The 27,536-nt window shown below is 47.5% G+C and overlaps 1 protein-coding gene across 2 annotated transcripts in view; it reads left to right on the top strand.

Moving 5' to 3' along the window:
- Nucleotides 1-27,536, top strand: part of OGA (O-GlcNAcase) — a 548,350-nt gene that overhangs the window by 221,273 nt on the left and 299,541 nt on the right. For both annotated transcript variants that reach the window (XM_086922657.1, XM_086922658.1), the window contains exon 8: nucleotides 3,025-3,183. In XM_086922657.1, coding sequence (XP_086778783.1) covers nucleotides 3,025-3,183 — 159 coding nt within the window. The remainder of the gene's footprint in view (nucleotides 1-3,024; nucleotides 3,184-27,536) is intronic.

The following is a 27,536-nucleotide window of genomic DNA, read 5'->3' on the forward strand; positions in this document are numbered from 1 at the left end:
CCTGGTCAAGTGTGCTCAGTTATTGGATTCCTTTCTTACGATCAGCGAGTTGCCACGTTGGTGATGACACCCTTGGACGGTAAGCCTAGGACTCACACCTCTTCATATAGGCCAATTTCCCTGTTGAAAGCCAATCTGAAAATCCTCGCCAAAGTACTGGCAAATCGTTTGATACCAGTAATCTGCAACCTCTTCCACCCTGACAAGTCGGGCTTTCTGCCCCACCACTATACTGCATTAAATCTGCGGCGCGTACATGACGTTCTGGGCAGACTCGACACCATCAGAGGCGGCGGTCGCTGTCTTATTGGACGCCACAATGGCATTCGATACACTTGACGGGTCCTATCTCTTTGCGGTCCATCCAAGTTGGGCTTTGGCCTGGTCTTCATTGGCTGGGTGTGTCTTTTATTTTCGGAACCCCTGACGCAAGTGGTAGTTGACAACAAACAGTCCGGGACCTTTGGCCTCAGCCGGGGACCCGCCAACGGTGCTTTTTGCCCTGTTCCTGGTGCCGCTGGCGGCATGGATCCGCTGCACTCACTCAATTCGAGGGCTCAAATGGACGGAGGACTGGGAGGATCGCATTTCCCTTTGTGCGGATGACATCCTCAGTTTTTTGGCCTCCAAGGTCCTCCATACAGATGGTCCTCGATATCTTTACTGTCTTTGTGAGGTACTCGGGTTACAGAATAAACTGGAGCAAGTCCCTACTATAAGTCCTTAACGAGGATCCTCCACCTTTGCCCAGTGACTGCCCGATGCAGGTGGCGAGCAGGAGATTTTGATACTTGGGCATATTTATCGCTGCTGACCCAACGCTTTGTTATGGGCGTAAACTACTCTCCCCCCCCCCCCCCCCCCCTTGATGAGACTTAAACGTGACATCAAGGTGTGGCGAGAACTCCAGCTCTCGCTCCTGGGAAGGACGGCATTATTCAAAATGATGGCATTGCCCCGTTTCTTGTACACCCTGCAGAGTTCTATTGATCTGGTCCCGACCAGTTATTTTAAAGAAATAGAAGCCCTGCAGAGAAATTTGCTGTGGGAGGGCAGGCCTCGATTAGCACACCAAAAGCTGATCTTGGGTTGGTGTGAAGGAGGTATTGGTTTACTGGACATACGGAGGTACTATTGGGCAGCGCATCTGGCGGCTATCAATCATTGTGCATATAAACCTGTGGATGACCCAGCCAACAGGATGGATAAATGGTTGCTTCCTGGTGGCACATACCATAGAGCGCTATATTCCAGACCTAGCCGATATCGACTTGCGGACCCCACCAAACACTCTGTGGCTGTGTGGCACACGGTGAGCAAAAGCCTTGGGTGGGATGGGAAACTCTCTCTGGAAACCCTCCTATGGGATTTGGAGAAGGTGGGCACACTCTGTACCACCAAGGGATTTGACAAATGGGATCTTATCGGGCTCTCAATCATTGGAGACCTGTCGAAGGGGGGGGGCGAATGTTGTCGTTTGCAGCATATCCACGACCTTGTGGACTCTACAAGTCAGACATGCACTACAATCCAACATTACTGCCGGAAGCCTCGCCGTTAGAGCCCAGACTACTGAATGGCTATTTACCAGATAGGGCCATATCATTGACGTACAAGAAGATAGTCAACAACACACCTGACCCCCTGGCAGTGCTGAAACAGTGATCTGAAAGCGATGGGCTTGGGATAGACTATGAGGAATGGCAGGAGGACCCGGCCTCTCATAAGGAAGTGGCCTTCTCTTCTAGATTGCGTCTTGTGCAGTTAATTATCCTACATCGGATTTATATCTATGGTCCAACACTGGTTAAAATGGGTAGGATGAGGATGAATGAGGGTGGTTGTCGGCGTGATTGTGGACAGATTGGCTCCTTTATGCATATAATCTGGGCGTGTCCCCTCATTCAGTCTTAATGGTACTTGAGTGTATGAGTCAGGGGTAGTCACACTTCCGGAGGCAAAGCGGTGCCTCTTGAATGTATTGGAGCCCACAGACCTCAACAGCAGAGATAAATTGTGGGTTACTTTGGGCCAGATGGTAGTCAAACGAAACATAGCACAGTCATGGAGGGCGAGGGAACCACCCAGGGTGATCTCCTGGAAAAAAGACATGGACTGGTGCCTGTTTAGAGAAAAAACTGTATATACTTCCCATGGCTGCCCCAGGAAATGGTTATCTTTCTTGTACAAATGGAACAACTATCGAGGGGGTATTTGTGCTCACCCCCTGGATCCTGACACTGATGACCAACTTACTCCTGAAATCCTACTGTAATGCTCTGTAATATGTATGGTTTTACCCGTGATCACTACAAGATTCAAAACTGATATATCTGCATTTTTCAATGGTGTGTACTGTCGACATTGTTGGACATTATTAAAAAGATTTACAACAAAAAAATGTGTGCTCAGTTATTGAATCCATGGTATGATCTTTACTGTATTCTATGGTTGTCACATTTGCTTGCTGGAATTTTGGTTATTGACATTGGAAATTGTTTCCGAATTCACCATTGCTCTCTCAATATTACAGGAACAGATTATTTGAAACAAGAATAAGGAACTTCCACTGTCTGCTTGGTCGCATGAAGAAAGAGGGCAACAGACACGTGACAGTCCCAAATTGTATATTGGACTTATTTTTTATGAACTTCAGGTTCTTCCCTGGGGGTAATGGGAAATGAAGTTTTTTGTTTATTGTTGCGGTTACTGGTTAATATGGCTGCTGCTCAATAAAATGAAGAAATAACAGTATAATCTTTGCCTCTGAGTCCTTTATAGAATTAAACATTTCTGTTGCGATAGCTAGGAATTTTTTCATCCATTTCATTGAGATTGTCATGGTCAAGCGTTCACCATAACTAGTCAGTTTCTCTGGTTTTAGTTTTTGAAGCTTAACCATAAAGTCCTTAAACAAATGCATTCCATAGAGTTGATATTTTGTTCCTTTTTGTGGCTTTGGCATCTATTTGACTGTGTTTATTGTAAGTTTTTTGAAGATTGTTATATTTTTTTTTTATTAAGCTGACACAGAAGACTCTACTGTATCGATTCAAATTAAATTGGAAAATGAAGGGAGTGATGAAGATATTGAAACCGATATTTTGTATAGCCCTCAGATGGCCTTGAAGTTGGCACTTACAGACTGGCTCCAAGAGTTTGGGGTATCCCATCAATACAGCAGTAAGATTATTTTTCCTGCAGTGTCCTTTGTTTTCTCAGTCTAGCACTTGTCAGTTCATCTCTTTTTTAGTAAACTGTGCTATTATCAAACACATTTGAATAATTGGTAAATGATTGTTAACTTTTTATAAGAACATTGGTGCATATGCACTAAATTGATTAGTCTATAAGAAATTGTGGCACAACAGATAAGTAGAGTTATGTTATGTTATGTTATATTTATTTTTTTATATAGCGCACGGCTACTCAAAAAGTGTCCCGGCGCTTTTCATAATGAGACCTACAGCAGAATAACACAACACAGTGATAAAAGCATAATGGAAAGCAGAACAGAAAAAGAAAGAAAACAGCCTAGAGGGCAAACAGCCAGGTTTTAAGGCCCTTCCTGAATGCAAGTAAACTAGTAGCTCCGCTAACTAATGTTTCTGAAAGAATCCATCTTTCTTCTCCCAGCCCCTTTCTATGTCTACTAGTTGTAGGAAGCTGGCTCTGTGTTCGAGGCATGTGGGCTGCTGAATTCATATCTGTGCATAGATCGCCGCCTAGTATTGGGTCCGGATGATTGCACATTGTTGTCCTGGAAGAGTCTTCGAAGTATCACGAGATAGGTGGCTCCTCCTCTGGACTACAGTGCGCATGGGCATCCCCTCCATCCTCAGATTGTTTTTTTCCGCCATTGGGTTCGGATGTTTCTATCTTAGCTCAAGTTAGGAAAACTTTCTACAAAGCCAAAAGACTTTCGACAGCGTCGTATCGTTTCGTTCGGTTCCGATAACTTTGCTTCGAGCGGACATCGAGGAATCAGATGGGTTTTTTCTACACTCGACCCGATCTTCGATCTACGATAGAAAGAAGCCCATTCAAGAGGTGTCCACTTTGCAATGCAAAATACCCGCACATCGATGTCCACCCGGTGTGCAACAAGTGCCTGTCCCCGGATCACAACGAAGCCAACTGTATGGCCTGTGCCTGGTTCAGGTCGAAGAAAACTCTTCGGATATGACGTGCGGCTCGATTGGAGTCGCAGAGATCAGCGCCTAATCCAGGCAACATCTTCGGGACCGAAGACGAAGAGGTCATTGATCTGGAGGATCGGGAAGAACACTCGGATCCTGTTTCGGAGCATGACTCAGAGTATGACGCCGAAGATGAAGAGATGTTGGAAGAAGAAAACGTCGTTGATAAGGTAGGAGACGACGCAGAGGCCCTTGGGGCCTTAGAAGATCGCCCAGGCGAAGAGCTAGGCCCAACCGTCGATACGGGGGCCGACGATGAAGCACTCGATAAGGCTCAGGTCGAGGGATCGCCACAAGGCCTTACCCAAGATCTATCGAATCGTTCTACAGCCCCGCATAAAGGCCTGGCTACGAACATATATAAAGAGCCATCGGTATCGGAAAAGCCAGCATTGCTATCAAAAACGAAACCAAAAGTGCAGCTGACTCTGGTCTGTTCCAAGGCCTCAGACCCCTCGGAGCCGAAGAAACAGAAGAAGGCCATCGATGCCAAGAAGTTCCAAAAGGTCATCGACCCGAATGTTGGGGCACCGAAGACGTTGGTCAAGGCTGTCGAACCGACTAAGTCGGCGCCGAAGAGAGTCGACACAGGCAAGAGGCTCAAACTGACAGAGGGGGTCGGTCCTTGGACAAGGCCCGAGACCACGACAAAGACTGGCTCCAAGGACCCTGTCGAGTCGACACAGCCAACCCCATTCGTATCTTAACAGGTGTCGGAGTCACTCCAACGCATCAAAGAAAAGGCTACGACGGTCGGACCAAAGAAGGCCACAACCCCGAAATTGGTCGGAAAAATTCAGACCGCATCGACACCAATCAAATTCGGGTTGCCACCGATGGTGCGACCGAAGATGTTCGAACCAAAAAAGGGTATCGGAGCCATTAAAGGAGTGTTGATGGGACAAAGGGCTACAGAAGAGCCTGAAGAACAGGAGTAGAGGCAGTTAATCAACTCAGACACTGGTAGACTATCCATGTATAAGAGGAAAATTATACCAGAAACACCCATGAAGTCATATAAGATTCCATTAAAGAAGAAGAGGGATTCATCCACATCACCAGTTCTTGTGGAACCTCTGCAATCCAATGGACAAGAACCTCAGTCTTTTTCACCCACATACTCCGATGTGGATGCAGGGGATGACGAAAATGAGTATGCCACTTATCATGTGGACACTGATCCCGACGATCAGGACCAACCATGGGCAGACCCAGCTGAACCAGGGGATCCACAGAATGCCCCTGACACACATACTTACAATGTAAAAACATCTCCTACTGAGGACACTACTGGCTTTAACGCTCTTATTGAAAGAGCGGCAGGTAACCATGATGTGCAACTACATGATGACCCTATTGAGGAAGATTTTCTGGTCGACACCTTTTCCACTTCAGAAAGAAACGTCAAGACTCTACCCATGCTGAGAGGGGTCCTTAAGCATGCTGATGACATTTTTAAGAAGACCACCAGAGCAAGGGTATTAAACCCAAGAATTGAAAAGAAATATAGACCCGCACCTGTGGACCCTACTTATTTAAAAGGACAGTTCCCATTGGACTCATTAGTTGTTTCTAATGCACGTAAAAGAGCAAACTCCCAGACTACAGTTGATGCTCCTCCTCCTGACAAGGAGTCAAAAGTACTGGAAACTTCAGGAAAAAGGGGGGCAGCGCAGGCAGCTAACATCTGGCGCATTGCCAACACTCAGGCACTCTTAGCCAGATATGACAGGGCCCATTATGATACCCTTGAGACACTGTTGCAACACCTACCAGATCAGTACAAGGAGGGAGCAGAGCTGCTAATCCAAGAAGGAAAGCTTATAACCAATGCTTCCATCGAGTGCGCGCTAGACGCAGCTGACTGCAGCCAGAGCCATTAACACTAGCGTTATGTTAAAGAGACATGCCTGGTTAAGAATCTCGGGATTCAAACCAGAAATACAAACTACTATCCTCAATCAGCCAGTTAACCCGGACTACTTATTTTGACCTGAGGTTGACACCACCCTTGAAAAAATTAAAAAAGACACAGACTGCAAAGTCTATGGGGGCTCTGCAGTCACAGCAGTTTCGGGGTGGCTCCTTTCGTCGCTCCAATAATAGAGGACCTTCAAGAGGCCAAAGCACACAGTATAATAAAGGAGGTACACAGACCACCTACAATAAACACAGCAGAGGTGGATATCGTGGAAACAACATCAAGGGCAGGGGAAGAGGAAACAACAATTCCTGATCCTCTGCCAATAACAAACAGTGACGCCCTGTCACTGCCCCCCGACCATATAACACCTGTCGGGGGGAGACTGCAACAGTTCCTGCCGGTCTGGAAATCCATCACCACAGACAGGTCGGTGAGAGACACTGTCTAGAGCTGACATCCACTCCACCCTACATACCACCAAGACACCGTCCTATGTCTGCAGAGCACTTCCACTTATTGCAGCAGGAGGTCGTCAGCATGCTGCAAAAAGGAGCCATAGAGCTCGTGCCTGTAGAAGACCAAGGCTCAGGGGTGTACTCTCTGTATTTCTTAATACCCAAAAAGGACGGGTCTCTCAGACCCATACTGGACCTCAGGCCTCTAAAAGGATACATTCTGTTAGAGCATTTTCATATGCTCACCTTACAGCAGGTTCTACCGTTACTCAGTCTGGGAGACTTCCTCGCAACACTAGATCTGCAAGATGCGTATTTCCATATACCAATACACCCATCACACAAAAAGTATCTCAGGTTCACTATTCAAGATCAACATTATCAGTTCAAAGTCCTCCCTTTCGGAGTAACAACAGCACCCAGGGTGTTCACAAAGTGCCTGGCGACAGTAGCAGCACACCTAAGGAGACAGCACATACATGTCTACCCTTATCTGGACGACTGGCTTTTTCAAGCAAAGACGGCCCAGCAGTGTGCCAGTCACATGTCCCACACCATTCATCTTCTTCACAGTCTGGGATTCTCGCTGAATTATCCAAAGTCACATCTTCAGCCCGCACACGTGCGACAGTACCTGGGCGCGACAATAGACACTCTGGCAGCCAAAGCTCAGACAAATTCAGTGAGGATCAACAGCATGCAATTGCTAATACAAAAATTCAGACCCCAACACTCGCTTCCAGCAAGAGTGTTCATGCAGTTGATAGGCATGATGGCCTCCTGCATCTTCAGAGTCCCGCATGCAAGACAACATATGCGCCCGCTTCAGGAGTGCTTAGCACGTCGGTGGAATCAGGCTCAAGGACAATTGAAAGACCTAGTGTTGGTGAGCGGTCGGGCATACAACTCTCTGCATTGGTGGAACCCACAAAACCTTTGCAAAGGCCGACCGTTCCAAGAGCCTGTACCACAGATAATACGGACGATGGACGCATCTCTCCAAGGATTGGGAGCTCATGTACTCCATTACACAGGACAGGGACTATGGACGACACAGCAGGTGAAAATGCACATCAACCTTCTGGAATTAATGGCGATCTTCATGGCAATGAAAGCTTTCAAAGTACACCTGTGCAACAAGGTCGTGTTGATCCAGACGGACAACATGACTGCCATGTACTACATACAGAAGCAGGGAGGAAGACACTCTCCACAGTTGTCTCATCTGGCTCAGAGCATGTGTAAGTGGGCCATTCAGAGGAACATCTTCCTCATGGCGGAACACCTCACAGGCAAGGACAACTAGATAGCGGATCTGCTCAGCAGACACAGCCACCAGATGCACGAGTGGGAGATACATCCATCAGTACTCCAACCGTACTTCCAGCAGTTGGGTCATCCAGAGATAGACCTATTCGCCACAAAGGAAAACGCAAAATGCCGAAGCTTCGCCGCCAGGTTCCCACATCCGCAGTCACAGGGCAATGCGATATGGATGAACTGGTCAGGCAGATTTGCGTACGCTTTTCCCCCAGCACCACTGATACCGCTGGTGGCACGCAAACTAAGGCAACACTCGATGACACTCATCCTAGTTGCTCCAATGTGGGCACGCCAGCCATGGTACACCACGCTAGTAGAACTTTCCGTGGTCCCGCATCAAAGACTGCGGCTAACACCCAGACTTTTAACGCAGAGCCATGGCGAAATTCAGCACCCAGATCCGCAACAGCTCAACCTGGCGATCTGGCTCCTGAAGTCTTAGAATTTGGCTACCTCAACTTGCCGCTGGAATGTATGAATATCATCAAGGAGGCAAGAAGACCCACGACCAGAGCATGTTATGCGGCTACATGGAAACGGTTTGTCATATATTGTAACAATAATGACATTAACCCACTGGATGCATCGATTCAAAACATTATCTGTTATTTGTTGCACTTATACAGATGTAATCTAGCATTCAGTTCCATTCGTATACATTTATCCGCAATAGCAGCTTATCTTCAGAACAAGCAGCACCTCTCACTCTTCAGAGTGCTTGCCATTAAAGCTTTTCTGGAGGGACTCAAAAGAGTGATACCTCCCAGACACCCACCTTCACCAGTCTTTAACCTGAATGTGGTCCTCACCAGACTGATGGGACCACCTTTTGACCCTCTACACTCTTGTGAGATTCAATTTCTGACCTGGAAAGTTGCTTTCCTAGTAGCCATTGCCTCACTAAGAAGAGTTTGTGAGCTCCAGGCACTAACCATTCAAGAGCCATTCATACAGGTCCACGCAAATAGAGTTGTACTACGCACCAACCCTACATTCATGCCTAAGGTGATTTCGCATTCCACATGAACCAAACCATAGAACTGCCAGTTTTCTATCCTAATCCAGAAAATGTCGCAGAGAGATCTCTACACACATTGGATGTCAAGAGGGCTCTTATGTACTATATAGACAGAACAAAGGATTTCAGGAAAACAAAACAACTGTTTGTTGCCTTTTCTCCACAGCACAAAGGCAACCCCATTTCCAAAGCAGGAATAGCCAGATGGATCGTAAGTGTATACAAATTTGCTATGAAAAGGCTAAACGCACGCTAACGATTCCTCCAAGAGCTCACTCCACACGTAAGTTAGGAGCATCCATGGCTTTCCTGGGGAATATTCCTTTAGAACAGATATGTAGAGCAGCCACATGGTCCACTATACATACATTTACAAAACACTACTGCGTAGGTGTACATTCAAAACAGCAGGCAGCTGTAGGACAGGCTGTTCTCAAAACTCTTTTTCAGACTGCTGCAGCTGGCACGGGCAGCCGCCGCTAACAAGAGGGACTGCTATGTAATCTATGCACAGATATGAATTCACCAGCCCACATGCCTCGAACCGAATATGCTACTTACCAGTATGCATCTGTTCTTGGCATGTAGGGCTGCTGACATTCATATCGCCCACCCTCCTCCCCGGCGCCTGTAGCATTCAGAATTACTATGTAGCATGGACATCACTCACTGTATTACACTCCATCTCTGCCACAATGGCGAAAAACAATCTGAGGATGGAGGGCATGCCCATGCACACTGTAGTCCAGAGGAGGAGCCACCTATCTCGTGATACTTCGAAGACTCTTCCAGGACAACAATGTGCAATCATTCGGACCCAACACTAGGCGGCGATCTATGCACAGATATGAATGTCAGCAGCCCTACATGCCAAGAACAGATGCATACTGGTAAGTAGCATATTCGATATACTATATCAAATTACGGTATAGTGTGTACAGAATGCAGTGGATCCACCAAGGCGTACAGATGTAAAAAGTAGATAATACCTTACTCTCCATTTATGGTAGTGTGGGCGGGCAGTAAGTCTTTATCAGATGGTTGTATTAAGCATTTATTGTACAGTCAGGCAAGAAATTGTCACACTCAAAGACTGAACCCTTGCCAATTGTTTGTACCAAACATATGTATTTGTTGTATTTTATTTATAGCACCAAGCAGGACTTGGTACAATTAAATATGATGGTACTTTTCTAGACAGATTGTTAAAAAGCAAGCTGGATGAATAATGATTTTTCTTATAGGTTTGTAAAAACGTGCAAATACAGTTGTAATTACTTTTGGATTACTTTTCAAGATTACTTTTTCGTTATTACTTTTTGTACTCCTTATGATATGCCTATATATCGCGCTAGGGCATTTCCTGGATAAAAGGTAAGTAAAACCGTTTTTCTCAAAACACAGTTCCTTAGGTTTTCATACAATTTTCAACTCCACACTTGAAACATTTTCCACAGAAAAACAGTCAGTGCAGTCCTATAGAAGAAAATTAGGTTATCATAAAGGTGAGTGAATCGGTCTTAGGAGTTGAGTTTCTGGGGTTAGAACCAGAGTTCCCCCCAGGATCAAAGATGGACTCAAAGAGCACCCTCGCCTGCACTCTGGTTGGTGGCTGCTCACGGGCACGCCACTTGGATGTGAGAGCAAAGCTCCTACGGTTTAGCTCGAGGCAAACGGGGATCCAAGGTAGCATACAAGGTGCACCCTCAACGGCACAGTGGTGGCCAGGTGCAGAGTGCTGATTTGGCGTCTGGTGCCCTGTTTTCAATGGGAGTTGCCGGATTTGGATTTTAGCTTCAGGCTTGGTCCAGGAAGTCTTCCGGGAAAAACCAACAGCTAGACTGGTAAGTTGAAGGGCTCGGGGAAGTAGGTGCACCTCAGGTCCTCCTCTGCAGGCCCCAGGGCAGCTGGATGCAGGGGTGCCTTTCGAGATCGGATTTCACTTTACTGGGCCACTCGAGGTTGGGGGGGGGGGGTGTTATTTCATGATTTGTGGGGATTTGAACTAACTTGAAGGGGGTGGGGAGGGTCAACCCGCCGTGGACATGGACTCTGTAGTGCTGGAGGACCGGTGAGCCCACGTGGGCCATAGGCCACGGGCGCAGTGGTGGTTACAGGCTTTGGGTTTCTTTGTCTTCAGCAGCTCCAGAGTTTTTTTTGGTGATTCTTTAGAGCAGAGCTGCTGTACACAGGAGATCCGGTCTTAGTTCCAGGCAGTCAGTCCTAAATGTCGCTGGCTGCACGACAAGGCGACTCCTGGCGCTGGATCTCTGTAAACTGCATATGGGCAAGTAGGGCTTGGGCCACGTCAGTTCTTCTCTGCAGTCTCCTCTGCTATGCGTCTTCTTTCATCCTTATTCTTTATAGGTTGCGGCAGTCTGCCTTCTGGGTTCAGGGCTGCCCCCTAAATACTGTGTTTATTGGGCATTTTAGGAGTTTCCAGGTATGTAGCTATTGGGCTACTGACCCTAGGGTGACTGCACCCTTGGTGGGCTCACCCCTCCCCCACATGGGGGAGAGGGCACAATCCCTAACACTGATTGGAAGGTGACTGCCATCTGCAAGATGGCGGGCACTGAAAAGTGGGCTTCACCTCACCTCACCTCCCCACCTGAGGGGTGTGGTTGGCAGAGATGGGGACACCTTAAGGCTGTTCTAATTTTTCCCTCCTGTCTTCCCACAGAAAAGGTTGTGAGACAGGAAGTGAGCCTGCTCCTGATAGCAGGAGGGGTTGGGGGACGCGTCACAGAGGCGGCAAGGCCTTTGAAGGTCCCTTCCCACAGATGTCTCTTCTGGGGGAGGTGTGAACCAGTAAAGGCTTTGTTTCTGGTCCCGGGGAGCAAAAGCTCCAACCCCAGGGGCCAAAAGAAGAAAACTTCCGTAACGGTTATACCAGGCGACTGGTAGCACAGTGGCGACTGGACTTCTACTTCTAGCTCGAGAAGAATGTGAGGGGCTAGGACTACCTCACAAAGCCAGTGGACCTCTGAGTAGCCCCAGGAAGACCCCCTCCCATCAACCGCACAGCATCTTCTGCATCCCGTATTGCTTGCATCAGGACCACTCTAATAGGTCAGTGGCTAGGGACCACTGACACTGAAACAGGACTGGAGACTGCTTTTCGAGAGGAGGTAACTGTTTTGGTGGACCTTGATGGTTCCCGGACTGGCTCCCTGCCAGAGTTGGCGCCTCAAGAAACTCTTAAGTAACCGCATTCCTACTTACCCAAGATTTTCTTTGAAAAGGTTTTAAATGTCAAATGTGTTGAATTTGCCAATACTTATAAGTGATTAAGTGAAAAGTTGTGATTGACTGTACATCATAAAATCTGTATCTCTGGGCCCCTCTGGCGGATCTTTTTTGTATTGGTATTTTAAAAAAAAATCATTAAAAAATAATTAAATCTATTTTTATAAATTGGTGTTGAATTTCTTGAGTGTCTTGTTCTTTCCTCTTCAACTGATTTAATACTGTTTCAATGCTTTACACGTGTTCCTGTGTGTAAGCCTGACTACAAAGAGTCACTGCTACCAAAGGTTAAGCTAAGGTTTAAAAAACACGAAACCCAACTGGTCCTAAAGGGGCTGGCAGTGTATCACCCAGTGAGGTCACACAACCATACCATATAATACACCTAATTTCCTCACAGGTTGGAATACATTCTAAATTTTGTGAAGTGTTTTTCTTTTAAAGAGAGACATATCTCCTTTGATCTTGTGGAGTCATGGTCAGTAACCTAGCAACAACTCTGCTCATCTCCTTCTGAACTCAATAGTGAAGGACTGCATTGCTAAACATTGGTTCTAGGAGTACTGGTCCTCAGGAAAAGAAGGAAGCAGAGCAGGAAGAAAAAGAAAGATATTGGTGAAATTGATATGCTTGAGTCATATGAGCTGCAGATTACTCACTGTGCATAGAACGCCACCTAGTGTTGGGCCTGGATGTTTGCACTTGTTTTTGTCCTGAAAAGTTCTTTGGAAGTCACAAGATAGGTGACTCCTACTTTGGATCACATTGCGCATGGGCATCTGCTCCATCCTCAGATTGTTTTTTTCTGCCATCTGGCTTGGATGTGTTTCCTATGCTCAGCCCTTCACTCCTTGATGCACTTCTCCATACACCTTCAGCTGTAGAACAAAAGTTCCAGCCCAGAAGGTGTTAAATGCTGGCTGCGCCCTTGAGGGGTTATTCTTGTCAGTCCCCATGTGACTTAGGGAGGAACTTCTCTACGTGCTGGGGGAGGGGGGGTGAGACTGCGCTTCTCCAGCAGCTCCCCCTGCACCTTTGCACACATATGAGGGTAACCCCCTCCTCTGGGGCCCACTAAGCACTATCAAAAACTATCAATTTCCATTTGCCTGTCAAGGCATTGTGGGGCGCTTCGTGCTCCTCTTCATGAATATTATAGCAGCAGCTCTCCCGCGGCGTCTGGAAGAGCCGCGATGTGGGCCTCTGGCTGTGTCACCCCTCGTTGGAGGGTCTGGTCCCTCTCTGACCCCCAGGTGAGTCCTGCGGCTCGGGGAGCCCACCCCCGGCCGCTCATGTGCATTTTTGGGGGCCCGGTAACACCCGGGCCTCTTGCCGCATCCTCCGCTTTTCCGGGGCCCCGGTCTCACCCCTGCCGGCTCCCTCCTTGGCCAGCACCCTCGCGTGCAACCCTGGAAGCCGGCACTGCAGTTCTGGTCTGCCCGCTCCGGCAGGCAGACACGGAGGCCAGCGCGTGTCCCGCTGGCCTCTGGAGTGCAGCGGCACTCCCCCCTCCTCCTCCTTTACTTCGGGGCCAGGGGATGGGATCCGGGTCCCCCGGACTCCTTCAGGGGGTGGGGGTGCGACGGCGCTCCCGTCCATTAAGCCACTTCAAGGCCCTGAGATGGGGACCTTGGCACCTCCTCCTTGTAACTGCGCTCCCCGGTGGCTTTTTGTCGGCGGGGGCTTGGGTGATCTCTGAGATGGGGTCCCGGGCCCCCTTTGGGCAGATTTTCGCAGGGTGTGCGATGGTGCACTTCGGCAGGGCCCTGGGATGGGATCCCGGTCACCTTTGGTCACCTTCGACTATTCTTTGAGGGCAGCCCCCAGGACCTGACCCACCTAGGGGGCATCTCTGAGACTTTGTACTTCGTCGTCGGTCTTCTTAGGGGGTCAAAGGTCACTTACCTTCTGGGTGCCATATCTCAGCCCCGGGGGAGTCTGATCTTCCCCATTTTGCGTCTTCTTGCTCCTGCTGGCGCCCCAGCCACTGGGAGCACTCCTTCGTCCTCTGGGCCTCGCAGAGGGGATATTCAGCAGGGAGCTGCCTTCACTGGTTTTCTGCGCCAGCCTTTCGGCTGTCTCTCTCCCTGTGTCTCTCTTCTGCTTGTGCAGAGGCCCCTGCTTCTGTGCACTGGTCCTGGACTTTTCTCCTGGCGTCGTTCAGGGCCCTGGGGGTAGTCAGGGGGTTCCTCCTTCCAACTGCCCATTGCCCGGCTCCAGCACCTTCTGCATCAGCAGACCACACTCCAGAGAGAACTTCTCTTCCTGTGCAAGCACTTTTTAAAAGTATAGTATGGGGCTGGCAGGAAGTCTCTCTTTGTCCTATCAAACACCGACACATCACTTCCCTGCCCCCTACTTCTTGTACAGCCTCTGGGTTTGTTCAAAATGGCGTTGTCCAGGGTCTCTGGCCACATGGTCTCTGAAAAAGCCCCTCCCCCCGACCCCTCGCTGCCTTCACTCCTTGGTGCAGCCTGGTGCCTGGCACCCAGTGATAGCTGCTGATGGATGAGCCTGTAGCCCACCCATCTTCTCTTCGTGGAGAGGAAGCCTTAGCTTTTGGAAGACAGGTTATCAATCCATTCTGCCGAGTTACAGACTCCGAGAAATGCGACATATCTGGATGACCCAAAAGCAGTACAAATATTACTTTGGACTCTGCAGAATACTTCCTCTCACATCCGCCACAGTGGACTTTAGTGCGTGTCTGGAATCTGTAGGCCGTATGAAAGTTAATCTAGCCCAGGGCTCCACCTCCTCATAGGGGAATAATGAAGTGAAAAACAGTAAAACACACTGACTTTCCCTGGCATGTTCCTTCCCAGTGCATAAATCCTATTGCATGTCACCAGCCAATTCTGCATAAGTCCTGCCACACCATTCACTCTTTAGCTGCTCCTGGACTGCGCAAGCTAGGAATCTCCCCTGCGCAACCCCTACACATGTGCACACACATGTACACCTGTGTCTGCATGTAACCAGCCCGGTGTCCCTTGGTCAAACCAGGGGGACACCAGTAAAATCCCCATGCAGTCTCTTTCATGCTGAGTTCACTGTGGGTGAGTCCCAACTTATGAGGCTCCCCCACAGTAAAACCTCAACAATTAGGTGCTCAAAAAGCAAAAAATCCTGGCAGCCTTGAGTGTCAGAACCACCTTCTAACACAGGGTGACTTAGCGGCACTCCGGTGACTCTCCCTGGTCCAGCAGACTCCGGTGCAACCTTTGGAGCACTGGGTCTTGATCCTTTAGGCTGCCCAGTGGCGAGGAGCAACGATCCAGAGATTTTGTCTACTAAGTCGCCAGACAGGCTACCTCGAATTTGTTCGCGCTGTGCTGCGGACAGGCCAGCCAACTGAGCCTTGGAGTCTCTTTTCTGTGGCTGTGCTCAAGAGGCGACTCCTACATGAACATGATACCGCATACACAGTCCTTTCCTTTGTTAGCCCCAGTTTGCTGTAGGTGCAGTAAAATTTCCGTGCAGCCTTTTTGCTGGGTCCTTGGTACAGCAGGTTAGTCATTTTTCGGTCCTCTTCTCCAGTCCACAAGATCCGAGCACCGGGGCACACTTTTTATGCCAATAAAATGCCCACAGGGGAAGTCATGGTCAATATTCAATGGGAACACAGGTTCTTGATGACTACTTACTATTAAGTGGGGCATCTAGCTATCCCACAAGACTCCTTTCTGCCCACTTCCAACATGGCAGAATCCCTCTCTCAGCATGCAGAGCTCCTTGTCCCAATCCTGAGGTGTAGCTACCAGGGGGACTACCCTCCCCTGAAAAAAACAGTGTGACAATTGTTAGACTGGCACTTTGGAAAGAGGATGGCTATCTGCCTTAATATTGGAGCAGCCCCTCTCCCATTGCCATTCAAAGGCGGCTTCCTTTCCCAAAGCTCCCCTTTTTCGCAACACCTGTGTGGCTTCCTAGCCAGGAAAGACAACACCGCTCTCCCACTCAGGCTTCCATTGTGTCCTTTCCTGGGAGTCGTTCATGTCTCATCAAGAGGGCAGAAGGCTTTCTATGAGACAGTTCTTGTGAATTATTTTTACATCGCCAGACTGGATATTTCAGGACATTAAAAGAGCAGTATACAGTATAAAAATCTACAACTTACAGTTTATAATGTAAAAAAGCCATAGGCCTGAAACAGTACAGTATGTATAGTAACACATCCACCTCATTTGAAAGAACCCAAACTTCAGCCAATGAGGTAGAATCTTAAGCACTCCTACTTCCCCAAGAGGCCTCCATAGTTAAGATTTCTACCTCACTTTGTGTGGGAGGGAGTCCCCTGCCAGAACTCTGCTTCAACCTTCTAGTGAACCTGAAATTGTTTCCGTTTTGGTTTACGCTGGATTTGAACTAGCCCTTTCTTCAGCTCTTCTGTACTCTGAGTTTTTTTGAGGAAAGATCTTTTTTCAACTTCTCTACCAGGTAGATCTTTTGGTCAGACAAGCGACTGACAAAGAGAATAGATCTCGTTTGAAAACGTCTGTTCAAGGCATATGGGCCGCAGATCACACACTAGTGCATAGATCGCCATCTGGTGGTGGGCCCGGATGAGTACACTTTGTTGTTGTCCTGGAAGAGTCTTTGTATGGTAGATGACTCCTCCTCTGGAGCATAGTGCGCATGGGCATCGACTCCATCTTCAATTTGTTTTTTTCCGCCATCGGGCTCGGCTGTATTTGTCGCTCGGTCTCGTTAACGATCTCCATTCGACGCCCATTCCTTGATTTCTACCACCGGTATCATTTTCGATTGCGCTCTCCTTCATACTCGCTTCGAAAAATCCTGCACTTCTCGATTCCGGTGATCGTCGGGGCTGTTGGGCCCAACTGCACAGTGGGCCTTCGGCTCATGGGAAGAACACCCTTCAAGAAGTGCCCTCGTGTGGACACCTATTTCCCCACACTGATCTACATGAGGTGTGCAATCTGTGCTTGTCCCCAGAGCAAGAGAGTCGAGATTGCCAGGCCTGCGCTTCGTTCCGGTCCAAGAAAAAACTATCAGGGACCGTCGAGCTCGAAGAGTCATTGCGCAGTCCTCTTCATCGACCCCAGATCTCATCATAGACTAAACTCCAGTGAATCTAGAGTCCGAAGAACTATCAGGAAGACGTCGTTTCTGAAGCAGAGTATTCAGCTTCCGGAGCCGAAGAATAAGCAGACGATGACTATCCCATTCCAGCTGGTCAACAGGTCGTGAGTACAGACATCGACCCTGCTCACACCCCCATACTGGGACAGGCTTCGGGTTCCACCTCCACCTTCTGGTCCTGGTGCACACCGACCACAAACATTTGACGCCCGCCTTCGGGTCCGGCAACGAAAAATACCAAAAAGCCTCTAGGCGACTCAGGCTCGAGACAGCCTGTCGGTCCTGAGAAACAAAAAGTCCTTTAACCAAAACTAACTCCGGCACCGAAGCAAACCTCAGTACCCAAATCGGTAGAGCCGAAAACAAGCTCTGTACCAAAACCAATTTCCACACCGAAAACTATCGAACCGAAAAAACCTCCTGTACCGAAACCAATCCAACCAAAAACCACTTTGACACAGAAACACACTTCGGCACCCTAAGTCGCAACCCGAAACACAGTTCAGAACCAATAACTCCGGATCCGAAAACATCCGATACGAAAAAAAACACATGAGCCGACGAAAGCTTCTGACCACAAGTCTTCATAACCAAAATCTGCTCCAAAGACTCTAATAGACGCTGCTAAACCTTCAAAACAACTCGGCGCCAAGCAAGATAAGTTGGTGCTGAAAAAGGATGCTTCTACAGAACAGCTTTTCCATCCAGATCCAAAACAAAAGACTTCTCTTATTCATCCAAAGACTGGACATGTCATTACTGTGCCTGCTAAAAGAAAACAGGACCCCCCCCACACCTCCAGTCCCTCTCAAAAAACATGCTCAAGCTTCTCCTATCATGGTACCTTCACCACAGGTACCAGACTTTGACATTTTCCCTGCACATTCACCATTCATCCCACACAGCCCTGCACCAGCAGATGATGATGAGGAGGATGATTACTCAGGGGGATAGAAGATGAGCAACCCCTAGATGAGCCAGAAAATCATGGACCATCAGATGATCCTTGGGAATATTATAATGCACCAGATGCACCAGATCTACCACAAGATGACGCATACCCTTCTAGGCCATCTCCTCCAGATGACACTATAGGGCTCACACAGCTCATTCATAGGGCAGCAACTTTTCATGGGGTCGATCTACACACTGATCCAGTGGAGGACGACTTGCTTATGGACACATTATTACCATCACATAAAACCACAACTATTTTTCCAATGCTTAAAGGGGTTGTGAAACACGCACCTGAGGTATTTAAAGACCCCGTCAGGGCCAGGGTAATTAATCCCAGGTCAGAGAAAAAGTACAAAGCCACTCCAACTGACCCAGGCTATATCAAAGGCCAGCTACCATTAGACTCATTAGTGGTCTCAAATGCCAGGAAAAGATCTAATTCACAGACATCAGGGGATGCTCCACCCCCCGATAAAGAGTCCAAACTTTTGGATGCTTCAGGCAAAAGCATGACATCTCAGGGGCCAACGTCTGGAAAATTTGCCAACACCCAAGCTCTCTTGGTAAGGTATGATAAGGCTCACAACGATGAGCTTGAAACCCTTATGCAACATTTGCCAGACAAATATAAGACCAGGGCTTCTGACTTAATACAAGAGGGTAAGGTAATCACTAATTCTTCCATCCGTTGCCCTTTGGATGCTGCTGATACAGCCTCAAGGGCAATAAATACTGGCATACTGTTATGTAGGCATGCCTGGCCGCGCATTTCTGGTTTCAAACCAGAGGTAGAAACCAGTGTTCTTAATCTACCTTTTGACCTGCAACATCTTTTTGGTCCTAATTTTATACTTCACTAGAAAAAATGAAGAAAGATACGAACACTTCAAAGTCCATGGGAGCTTTACAAACTCAGACTCCCAGATCGTCCTTTTGTCGCTCCTCTAACAGGGGTGCCTCCAGAAACTTTCCAAAGTATACCGTCTCCTCTTCTTACAAAGGTCCCACCCAATCCTCTCCTAATAGAGGTTATTACAAAGGATGATACAGAGGTAACAACATTAAAGGCAGAGGTAACGACACCCATACTGCCTCCACTCCCAAACAGTGACTTCCCTCCCCTTTCTCCAGACCATTCCACTCCTGTCGGTGGGAGATTACATCAATTCCTACCTGTCTGGAATTCCATCACAACAGACAGGTGGGTGAGACAAATAGTTCAGTCAGTCAGGTTATTGCCTGGAGCTCACTTCCACTCCTCCAGCAATACCACCCAGACAGCGTCCCATGTCACAAGAGCATCTCACACTCCTAAAACAAGAAGTGGCCATTCTATTTCAGAAAAATGCAATAGAGCCAGTTACAGTACACTATCAACACAAAGGAGTGTACTCCCTATATTTCCTTATTCCCAAAAAGGACGGCTCCCTCAGACCTATATTAGACCTGAGACCCGTAAATCTTTACATACAGTCCGACCACTTCCATATGGTCACATTACAGCAGGTCCTTCCTCTGTTAAAACAAGGCAACCTCCTTGCTACCCAAGATCTCAAGTACGCATACTTCCACATTCCCATCCATCAAGCTCACAGAAAATACCTGCGATTTGTAGTAGACGGTCACCATTACCAATTCAAAGTCCTACCTTTCGGAGTAACTACAGCACCTCGAGTTTTCACAAAGTGTCTTGCCGTAGTAGCAGCAAACTTGAGAAGGGAGAACATCCATATCTTCCCATATCTTCCCATATCTTGACGACTGGCTAATAAAAGCCAAGTCATACCACCAGTGCGTGCAGCACACCCACTAGACCATTCACCTGTTACACAAGCTCGGGTTCACTATAAACCAGACAAAGTCACATCTCCAACCATCCCTGTCTCAACAGTATCTAGGTGCCATAATAGATACCTCCAAAGCACTTTCATCCCCAATCCAGCAAGTATACATAGTAGGCAAGCTCTCATACAAAAATTCCAACCGCAACACTCACTACTAGTTTGAGTGTTCATGCAACTAATTGGAATGATGGCGTCTTGCATCTTCGTAGTACCGCACGCAAGACTCCAAATGCGCCCCCTGCAAGAGTGCTTAGCAAGCCAATGGAACCAGGCTCAAGGTCAATTAACAGATCTGGTGGCGGTGGTGGTCGGCCAGACCCATCGCGCTCTGCAGTGGTGGAACACCAAAAACCTTTCCAAAGGACGGCCGTTCATAAAGCCAGTTCCACAAGTAGTGCTAACCACGTATGCATCCCTCACCGGCTGGGGAGCTCATTTGGCACAGTACAGGGCAGGTGGACACTGCAGCAAAAGCTACTCCACATAAACCATCTGGAGTTGCTAGCCATTTTTCTAGCTCTAAAATCTTCCCAACATTACCTATCAAGCAAAGCTGTGTTAGTCCGCAACGACAATATGACAGCCATGTACTATATCCAAAAACAGGGAGGAACACACTCCTTACAGCTCTCCCAGGTGGCGCAGAGCATATGGAGGTGGGCTATTCCTCAAAAACTTTTCCTATTGGCAGAACATCTACCAGGAGTTCACAATCGGGTTGCGGAACAGATTCACAAGTGGGTACTTCATCCGCAAGTTCTTCAACTTTTCAACAGTGAGGACAGCCAGAAATCGATCTGTTCGCCACACACCTCAACTCCAAATGTCCAAGCTTCGCCGCAAGGTATCCACACCCATTGTTCAAAGGCAAAGCAATATGGATTAGTTGGTCAGACAAATTTGCGTACGATTTCCCGCCTCTCCCGCTCATTCCTTTAGTAGTGCGCAAGCTGCAGCAACACTCCCTCACATTGATTCTCATTGCACCAACCTGGGCAAGGCAAGCTTGGTACACCACACTACTGGACTCAGGGGTACCACATCAGAAACTAAAACTCTTTCCACACCTTCTAGCACAGAACCATGGAGAGATCATGCACCCAGATCCCATGCAGCTCAACCTAACGATTTGGCTCCTGAGGTCTTAGAATTTGGATATCTCAATCTCCCACCTGTTTGCATGAATGTTATCAAAGGAGCTAGATGTCCCTCCACTAGGGCATGCTATGCAGCCAAGTGGGAAAGGTTTGTTATATATTGCACCAATAACATTAACCCACTGGATGTTTTCATCCAAAATATCATATGCTACTTGCTACATCTACAAAGATGCAATTTAGCATATTCCTCAATCAGGTTACATCTTACTGCTATAGCAGCTTACCTTCAAAACAGACCGCATCTGCCATTATTCAGAGTTCCTGCCATCAAAGCCTTCATGGAAGGGCTCAAAATAATAATTCCGCCCAGGGTACCGCCCTCCCCTGTATGGAATCTAAACCTTGTTCTCACTAGGCTAATGGGTCCTCCATTTGAACCCTTGCATAAGTGTGACTTGAAATTTCTTTCATGGAAGGTTGCTTTTTTAATTGCTATTACTTCACTCAGAAGAGTAAGTGAGATCCAAGCATTAACAATTCAAGAAGCAGATCAGAGCCCAGGAGAGCCGCCACCGGGACCGTTTCTACGGCAGTTTATCAGCTTCAGACAATCATCCTTTTCTGCTAGAAGTATTGCTGCGCCGTTTTGAATATCTCCAACTAAATTATAAGATATTTTTCACCATTGGCAGCTCCACAAATATTATATAGAAGATTATTACTTTCCGCGTCCTGGCTATCCTTTATCCATTTGAATTCACTAAGTGCTGCTCTCGCTCTGAAGCCGTCCCATCCACACTGGCCTAGCAGCATATTGATCCATCCGAACTTCAACCACCATGATTAAACCTACCAGCATTCTATGTTGTGCTGATTAACTCTACAGATCCCTGCAGACCTAGGAATTCTGTGGCCTACATAAATACTTTCCTGACTAAGGCGTCTTCATACGCCGAAATGCGCGTCGAAGAAATAGACATTAGCTCAGCCAAAACCTTTTTACTGGATTTACTACATTCATATGGTTTTTTTATCTGATGATTATTTTAATGTACTGTATGATTTACATATTATTGTGATTCATGACCGATTTTTATATGTATTTTTTATAAGATATCTATGTCAATAATTAGAATAAAAATATTTTCCTGTACATGTTCCTGTTAGTTTGTAATTTTTCTATTATGCTATTGTTGATCGTTATGTATACTGTCTAGGATGATACCCACATATTAACAATTCAAGAACCATTCTTGCAACTCCATCACAACAAGGTGGTCCTAAAGACAAATTCCAAATTCCTCCCAGAAGCCATTTCACCATTCCATCTCAATCAGTCTATTGAGTTGCCTGTATTCTTTTCCCAACCTCAAACAGTTGCTGAAAGAGCTCTCCATACATTAGATGTCAAAAGAGCTCTACTCTACTATATTGATAGGACAAAGCTATTTTGTAAAACAAAACAGCTTTTTGTGTCCTTTTCTCCTCCACATAAAGGTAATCCCATCTCAAAAACTGGGATTGCAAGGTGGATTGTTAAATGCATTCAAATTTGCTACCAAAAAGCAACACATTCCACCTAGGGCTCATTCCACCTGTAAACTAGGGGCATCTATGGCATTTTTAGGAAACATTCCCTTAGATATCTGCAAAGCAGCCACATGGTCTACACCGCATATATTCACAAAGCACTACTGTGTAGATGTGTAGGCAAAACAACAAGCTGCTGTGGGCCAGGCTGCACTCAAAACACTATTCCAAACCACTGCAACAGATACTGGTACTCGCCGCTAAGGGAAAGAACTGCTATGTAATCAATGCACTAGTGTGTGATCTGCAGCCCATATGCCTCGAACGGAAAATGCTACTTACCATTATGCATCTGTTCTTGGCATGTAGGGCTGCAGATTCACACACACCCACCCGCCTCCCCAGCTGCCTCTATCTGTTCCAGTATTATCTTAATTAGATACACCATACATGGACATCTTCCTGTTCTCAGACAACTCCATCATTTTCCCTAATGGCGAAAAACAATCTGAAGATGGAGTCGATGCCCATGCTTACTATGCTCCAGAGGAGTCATCTACCATACAAAGACTCTTCCAGGACAACAACAAAGTGTGATCATCCGGGCCCACCACCAGATGGCGATCTATGCACTAGTGTGTGAATCTGCAGCCCTACATGCCAAGAACAGATGCATACTGGTAAGTAGCATTTTACTTATCTTAAGGCAGCAAGAAGATTTACATTGATGTCCTACAGTCTTCGTATTTGTCTTTATCCTAAACATAAGTCAGTGGATTGCAAGATCTTTAAGTCTTTCTCCACTAAGGCTCTTAAGGACACAGAAGGGAGGTCGGCATTATTTCTTTAGAATAACGAGAATGTTCCTCCCTCTAAAGGCGATATCCCCTCTTCAGGGGATGATTCTGTGAGAAGTGACTACCCCACAAGCACTTCCATGAGGGCAACACACCAGAGGAGACTTTTACAATTTTGTGAGCATGATCAATTTGGTACAGCGCTTGCAGCCACCTGCTTTGCTGACATACCTAAGTGCTCCAGAGAATTACTTGTGACAAAAAGGAAGCCTTGTTGACAAGACAGTCGATGTCAAAGTCTTTAACCCCATCGTCGACAACAAGACTGTCAACGTCCGGGCACCAACGACCACACGGTCAAGCATACCATTGACGGCGACACTCTTGGTGTTAAGCATGCCGTCAACGGCATCAGCATTGGGAACCAAGGAGTCATTGAAAACAACTGAGAAAATATTTTTTCACCTTTTCAGGGTCACTAATCTCCATTCAATGCAATTATTGTAGTCAGACTAGGAAGAAGAGGCTAGTGATTATGCCTCACTGACGGCTTACAGGCCAACTCAATTGGATGCAAGATATGTCCCAGATTTTGAAGAGGACGCAATGGATGATGAGACCTACAGTGAAAATGTGTGTCAGCAGGAGTACAAGTATGAACGTGCTCAAATGGGTTTAAGAGAGACACCACATCTGGCACTCTAGACATTCTAGAGAGCTAGATGTGGTGCAAGTGCCAATGGCCTTCTTATCAACGTTGCAACAAATTATGGACACTTTTACTAAGTTAATACCATAGCAACCAACTAATAATCCTAGCATGGGCTTGCCTGCTGCTCCCATCCTCCTGCCTCCTTAACCTGCTTATTTACCAGTTACACCTCCTAGGCATCCATCACTGCTACCTCCTCCAAAGAGACTCGGTCCATGGAGAAGACATGGATGATGTTTACTCTAATGGTGCTACCTAATCTGATGTGGGAGGAGAGGAATGTGAACTACAGACAGATGGTGATGGAAGCGATGGTAATGACTGAGATTTTATTGTCCCTAGTGGAAACAGTGAGGAATTCCACAAGTGACTGCAATTTTCATTTGTATCCATAAAATTCAACCGACCAATGGCCACTGTAGATAAGCCGTGTTTTCTTTATGATTTTAAATAGCAACCTTGGAAATAAATTAAATACAAGCACCGGATTCAGCTCCAGCTTGCCTGGTCATACTAAACCGGATTCAGTAATTGCTTCAGTGGCCCAAACAAGAACCAAGGCACCAATAGCTCAGTCATCTAATCTGCCAAACAAGGATAGCAAATGTATTAACAATGAGGACTGGAGATTTTCCTCTATGGCAACAACGTCAATTAAGACAGCCTCTAGGTGATTATGATTGCTAAATGTGGCATGCCATAGCTCCATTACTGGATCTTATTCATGAGGATAAGAGGGAAATGGGGGGAGATATCCTAAGGGAACAAGATCCAATCTTCTTTCAATATTGACGCTGCAATGGACGTTACAAATACAGGTTTTTGGCTAGTTGGCAGGAGGGTTTGAGCTAAGGAGGCAAGGCTGGTTAAAATCCACAGACTTGCGTACTGATGTCCAATTTAAATGTAAAAGTATACATGACTGATGGAATAACTCTTTTTGGTAAACATGTTTTTGAAGCTTTTACAAGGCACTAAAACTGACACTAATACAGCAGAGGCATTGGGGCTGTTGCAGTATCACTGATTTGGGACATCTACTTTCTTGGCTCACGAAGATCACAAAGTTTCAAAGCAGGATTCAACCAGTATGGAGGCCAAGGACGCCATTATTATCCTCCAAGACAGTTTCAATAGGATTATCCATTAATCACAATAAAAGGCAAACGTACGGTCGGTCTGCAGGAACAAATAGGTTCTTCACACGTGTCAACCAATGATAATCAGAAGAGAGCCTGGGTCCCTGCCTGTTTCCTCCTGTTACTGTCTGCTCCTTAGTAGTTTGGGGTGTGGGGCATTAAAGGGGGGGGGCTTTTTTGCTCACCGCATGTAAGAAAATAACATCAGACAAGTGGGTGTAATGTTACTTAAATATAATTTATAAAGCGTAGCTCATGCAGAGGGCGTCTTGGTGCTATAGAAGTCTAATCAAGGGCAACAGAAGGAGCCACTGCGGTTGAGCGGGAGGCAGAGATGCTTTATCCATCCTGAGTAAAAAGCCTAGTCTTAAGGCCTTTCGGAAACTGAGTCGTGAAGGAGCTGTCTTTAAGGTTAATGGCAATTTATTCCAGAGCGTTGCAGTGATCCTGTAAATACTCCATCCCCCCTCACCCCTTTTTGAATGGGGGGGGACCACCATGTTCCTGGCAGAGCCTGAGCGTAATGTTCTTGCTGTCATTTCAGTTTTCTTTTAAACTGGTCTGGCCCTAGTCTGTGTAAAGATTTAAATGCCAGATAGAGGGCTTTGAACTTACATCGTTGTCTAACCGGCAGCCAATGTAGTTGTCTGATGGCTTCTCTCGCTGATTTGTATTTTGGAATTTTACAAATTATCCAGTAAGGCCTTATGTTGGATTTAATTTAGAGACCCCTGTTTTGTCCACCAAAAAAGGGGCATCACCTTCATTTGGAGGAGCTGTAAATGGAAATATTTGAAAGAAACAAGTAGTGATAGATTACTTACCTTAGAATTACCTCCAGGCGTCAGACTGGATCTGAAAAGTTTTCTACAGCAGTACCCCTGCGCATCGGTGGGCGTCGTCGTGCGGCTCCGCGTGGGTCGTTGGCGTCGCCGCCGAAGTGACGCCGCTGGAGCGACTGAGACGCGCCCACGCACGCTGACGTCATTTCTTTATTTTTCTGCGCCAGCAAGCGCAGATCCGGGAAGAGCAAGTAACCCCCAGTCACTTTTTGACTGTGTTTTTCGAGGCCTTTCTATCTCCATTCTTTCTAGGCTATCAACTCCTGGTGTCGTAGGTATGCCCGGCTTCAAGAACTGCGGGGACTGTCACCGCATGATGTCAGTGACGGACCTGCACCGCGCGTGTCTCTACTGCCTGAGGCGTGACCACGACTCTAAGTCGTGCTCCGACTGCCTGGCTATGGTGCTGAAGACTTTGCGGGAGCGGTCCCGAAAGTTGCTAGCAGTCCGGCAGTCTGCTCCGCACCGCTCAAGGTCCCCTTCCCGAGGGAGGACGAGGGACTGGTCACGGAGCTGTCACCATCGTTCGTCTGGATCGAAGTCTTCGCACTCTGGGTCAGGTAGGTCGAAGCATTCCAAAAAGAAGGTGAATAAGCGTTGTCGCTCCTCAACTCCCCCTAGCTGCTGTGGGTGGTGCCACCCCCACGGCTCTGGCACAGCCTGCTACGTCGCCGCCGGCCTACCCGCCCTTCCTGGGTCCATCGTCGACGCCTGCTCAGGTGCAATAGTTTCTTGCTGCCGTGGCCCGACTCTTTGCGTCTTCGGGCCCACTGTGGGTCCTGTCCTTCCATCGCCGCCGACTTTCGCCCCGGTGCCGCCAGGACCCCCTGGGATTTGGGCAAAGACCCCTGTTGACCTCATAACACCTCCACCGCTGTCGCCCGGTGCTACAGCCGACGTCGACCCCCGGTTTCAGCCCGGACACTGCGCTGGAATCGATGCCGATGGGGGCCTTTTTACCCCTTTGTCCGTCCTCCTTATTTTCAGCCTGTTTTGCAGACTTCAGAGGAAGGGGAGGACTGGGAGGGGTCGATGACCCTTTCACACAACAGTGCAGTTATGATCCGGACTGGGCAGAGGATTGGGGGATGCCAGTTATCTTGACACCTCACCTGACCATGGAATGCTGTCTCCTCCTTCCGTGGCTAAGGAGGAGGGAGCAAGTTGCGCAGTGGTGTTGTGTAGGGCGGCCTAAGCCCTTCACCTCAAACTCCCTACAGTGGCCGTCGGGACTAACCTCCTGACAGAAGTGCTTCAGCCGGCGGCTACCTCTGCGGAGCCCCTGCTGCCTTCAAGAGGCACTTTTTGACACTCTTTTGGGCACCTGGTCCCGGCCCAACA

This window comes from Lissotriton vulgaris, chromosome 5 (assembly GCF_964263255.1).
Source record: "Lissotriton vulgaris chromosome 5, aLisVul1.2, whole genome shotgun sequence".
In the NCBI taxonomy this organism is placed as follows: domain Eukaryota; kingdom Metazoa; phylum Chordata; class Amphibia; order Caudata; family Salamandridae; genus Lissotriton; species Lissotriton vulgaris.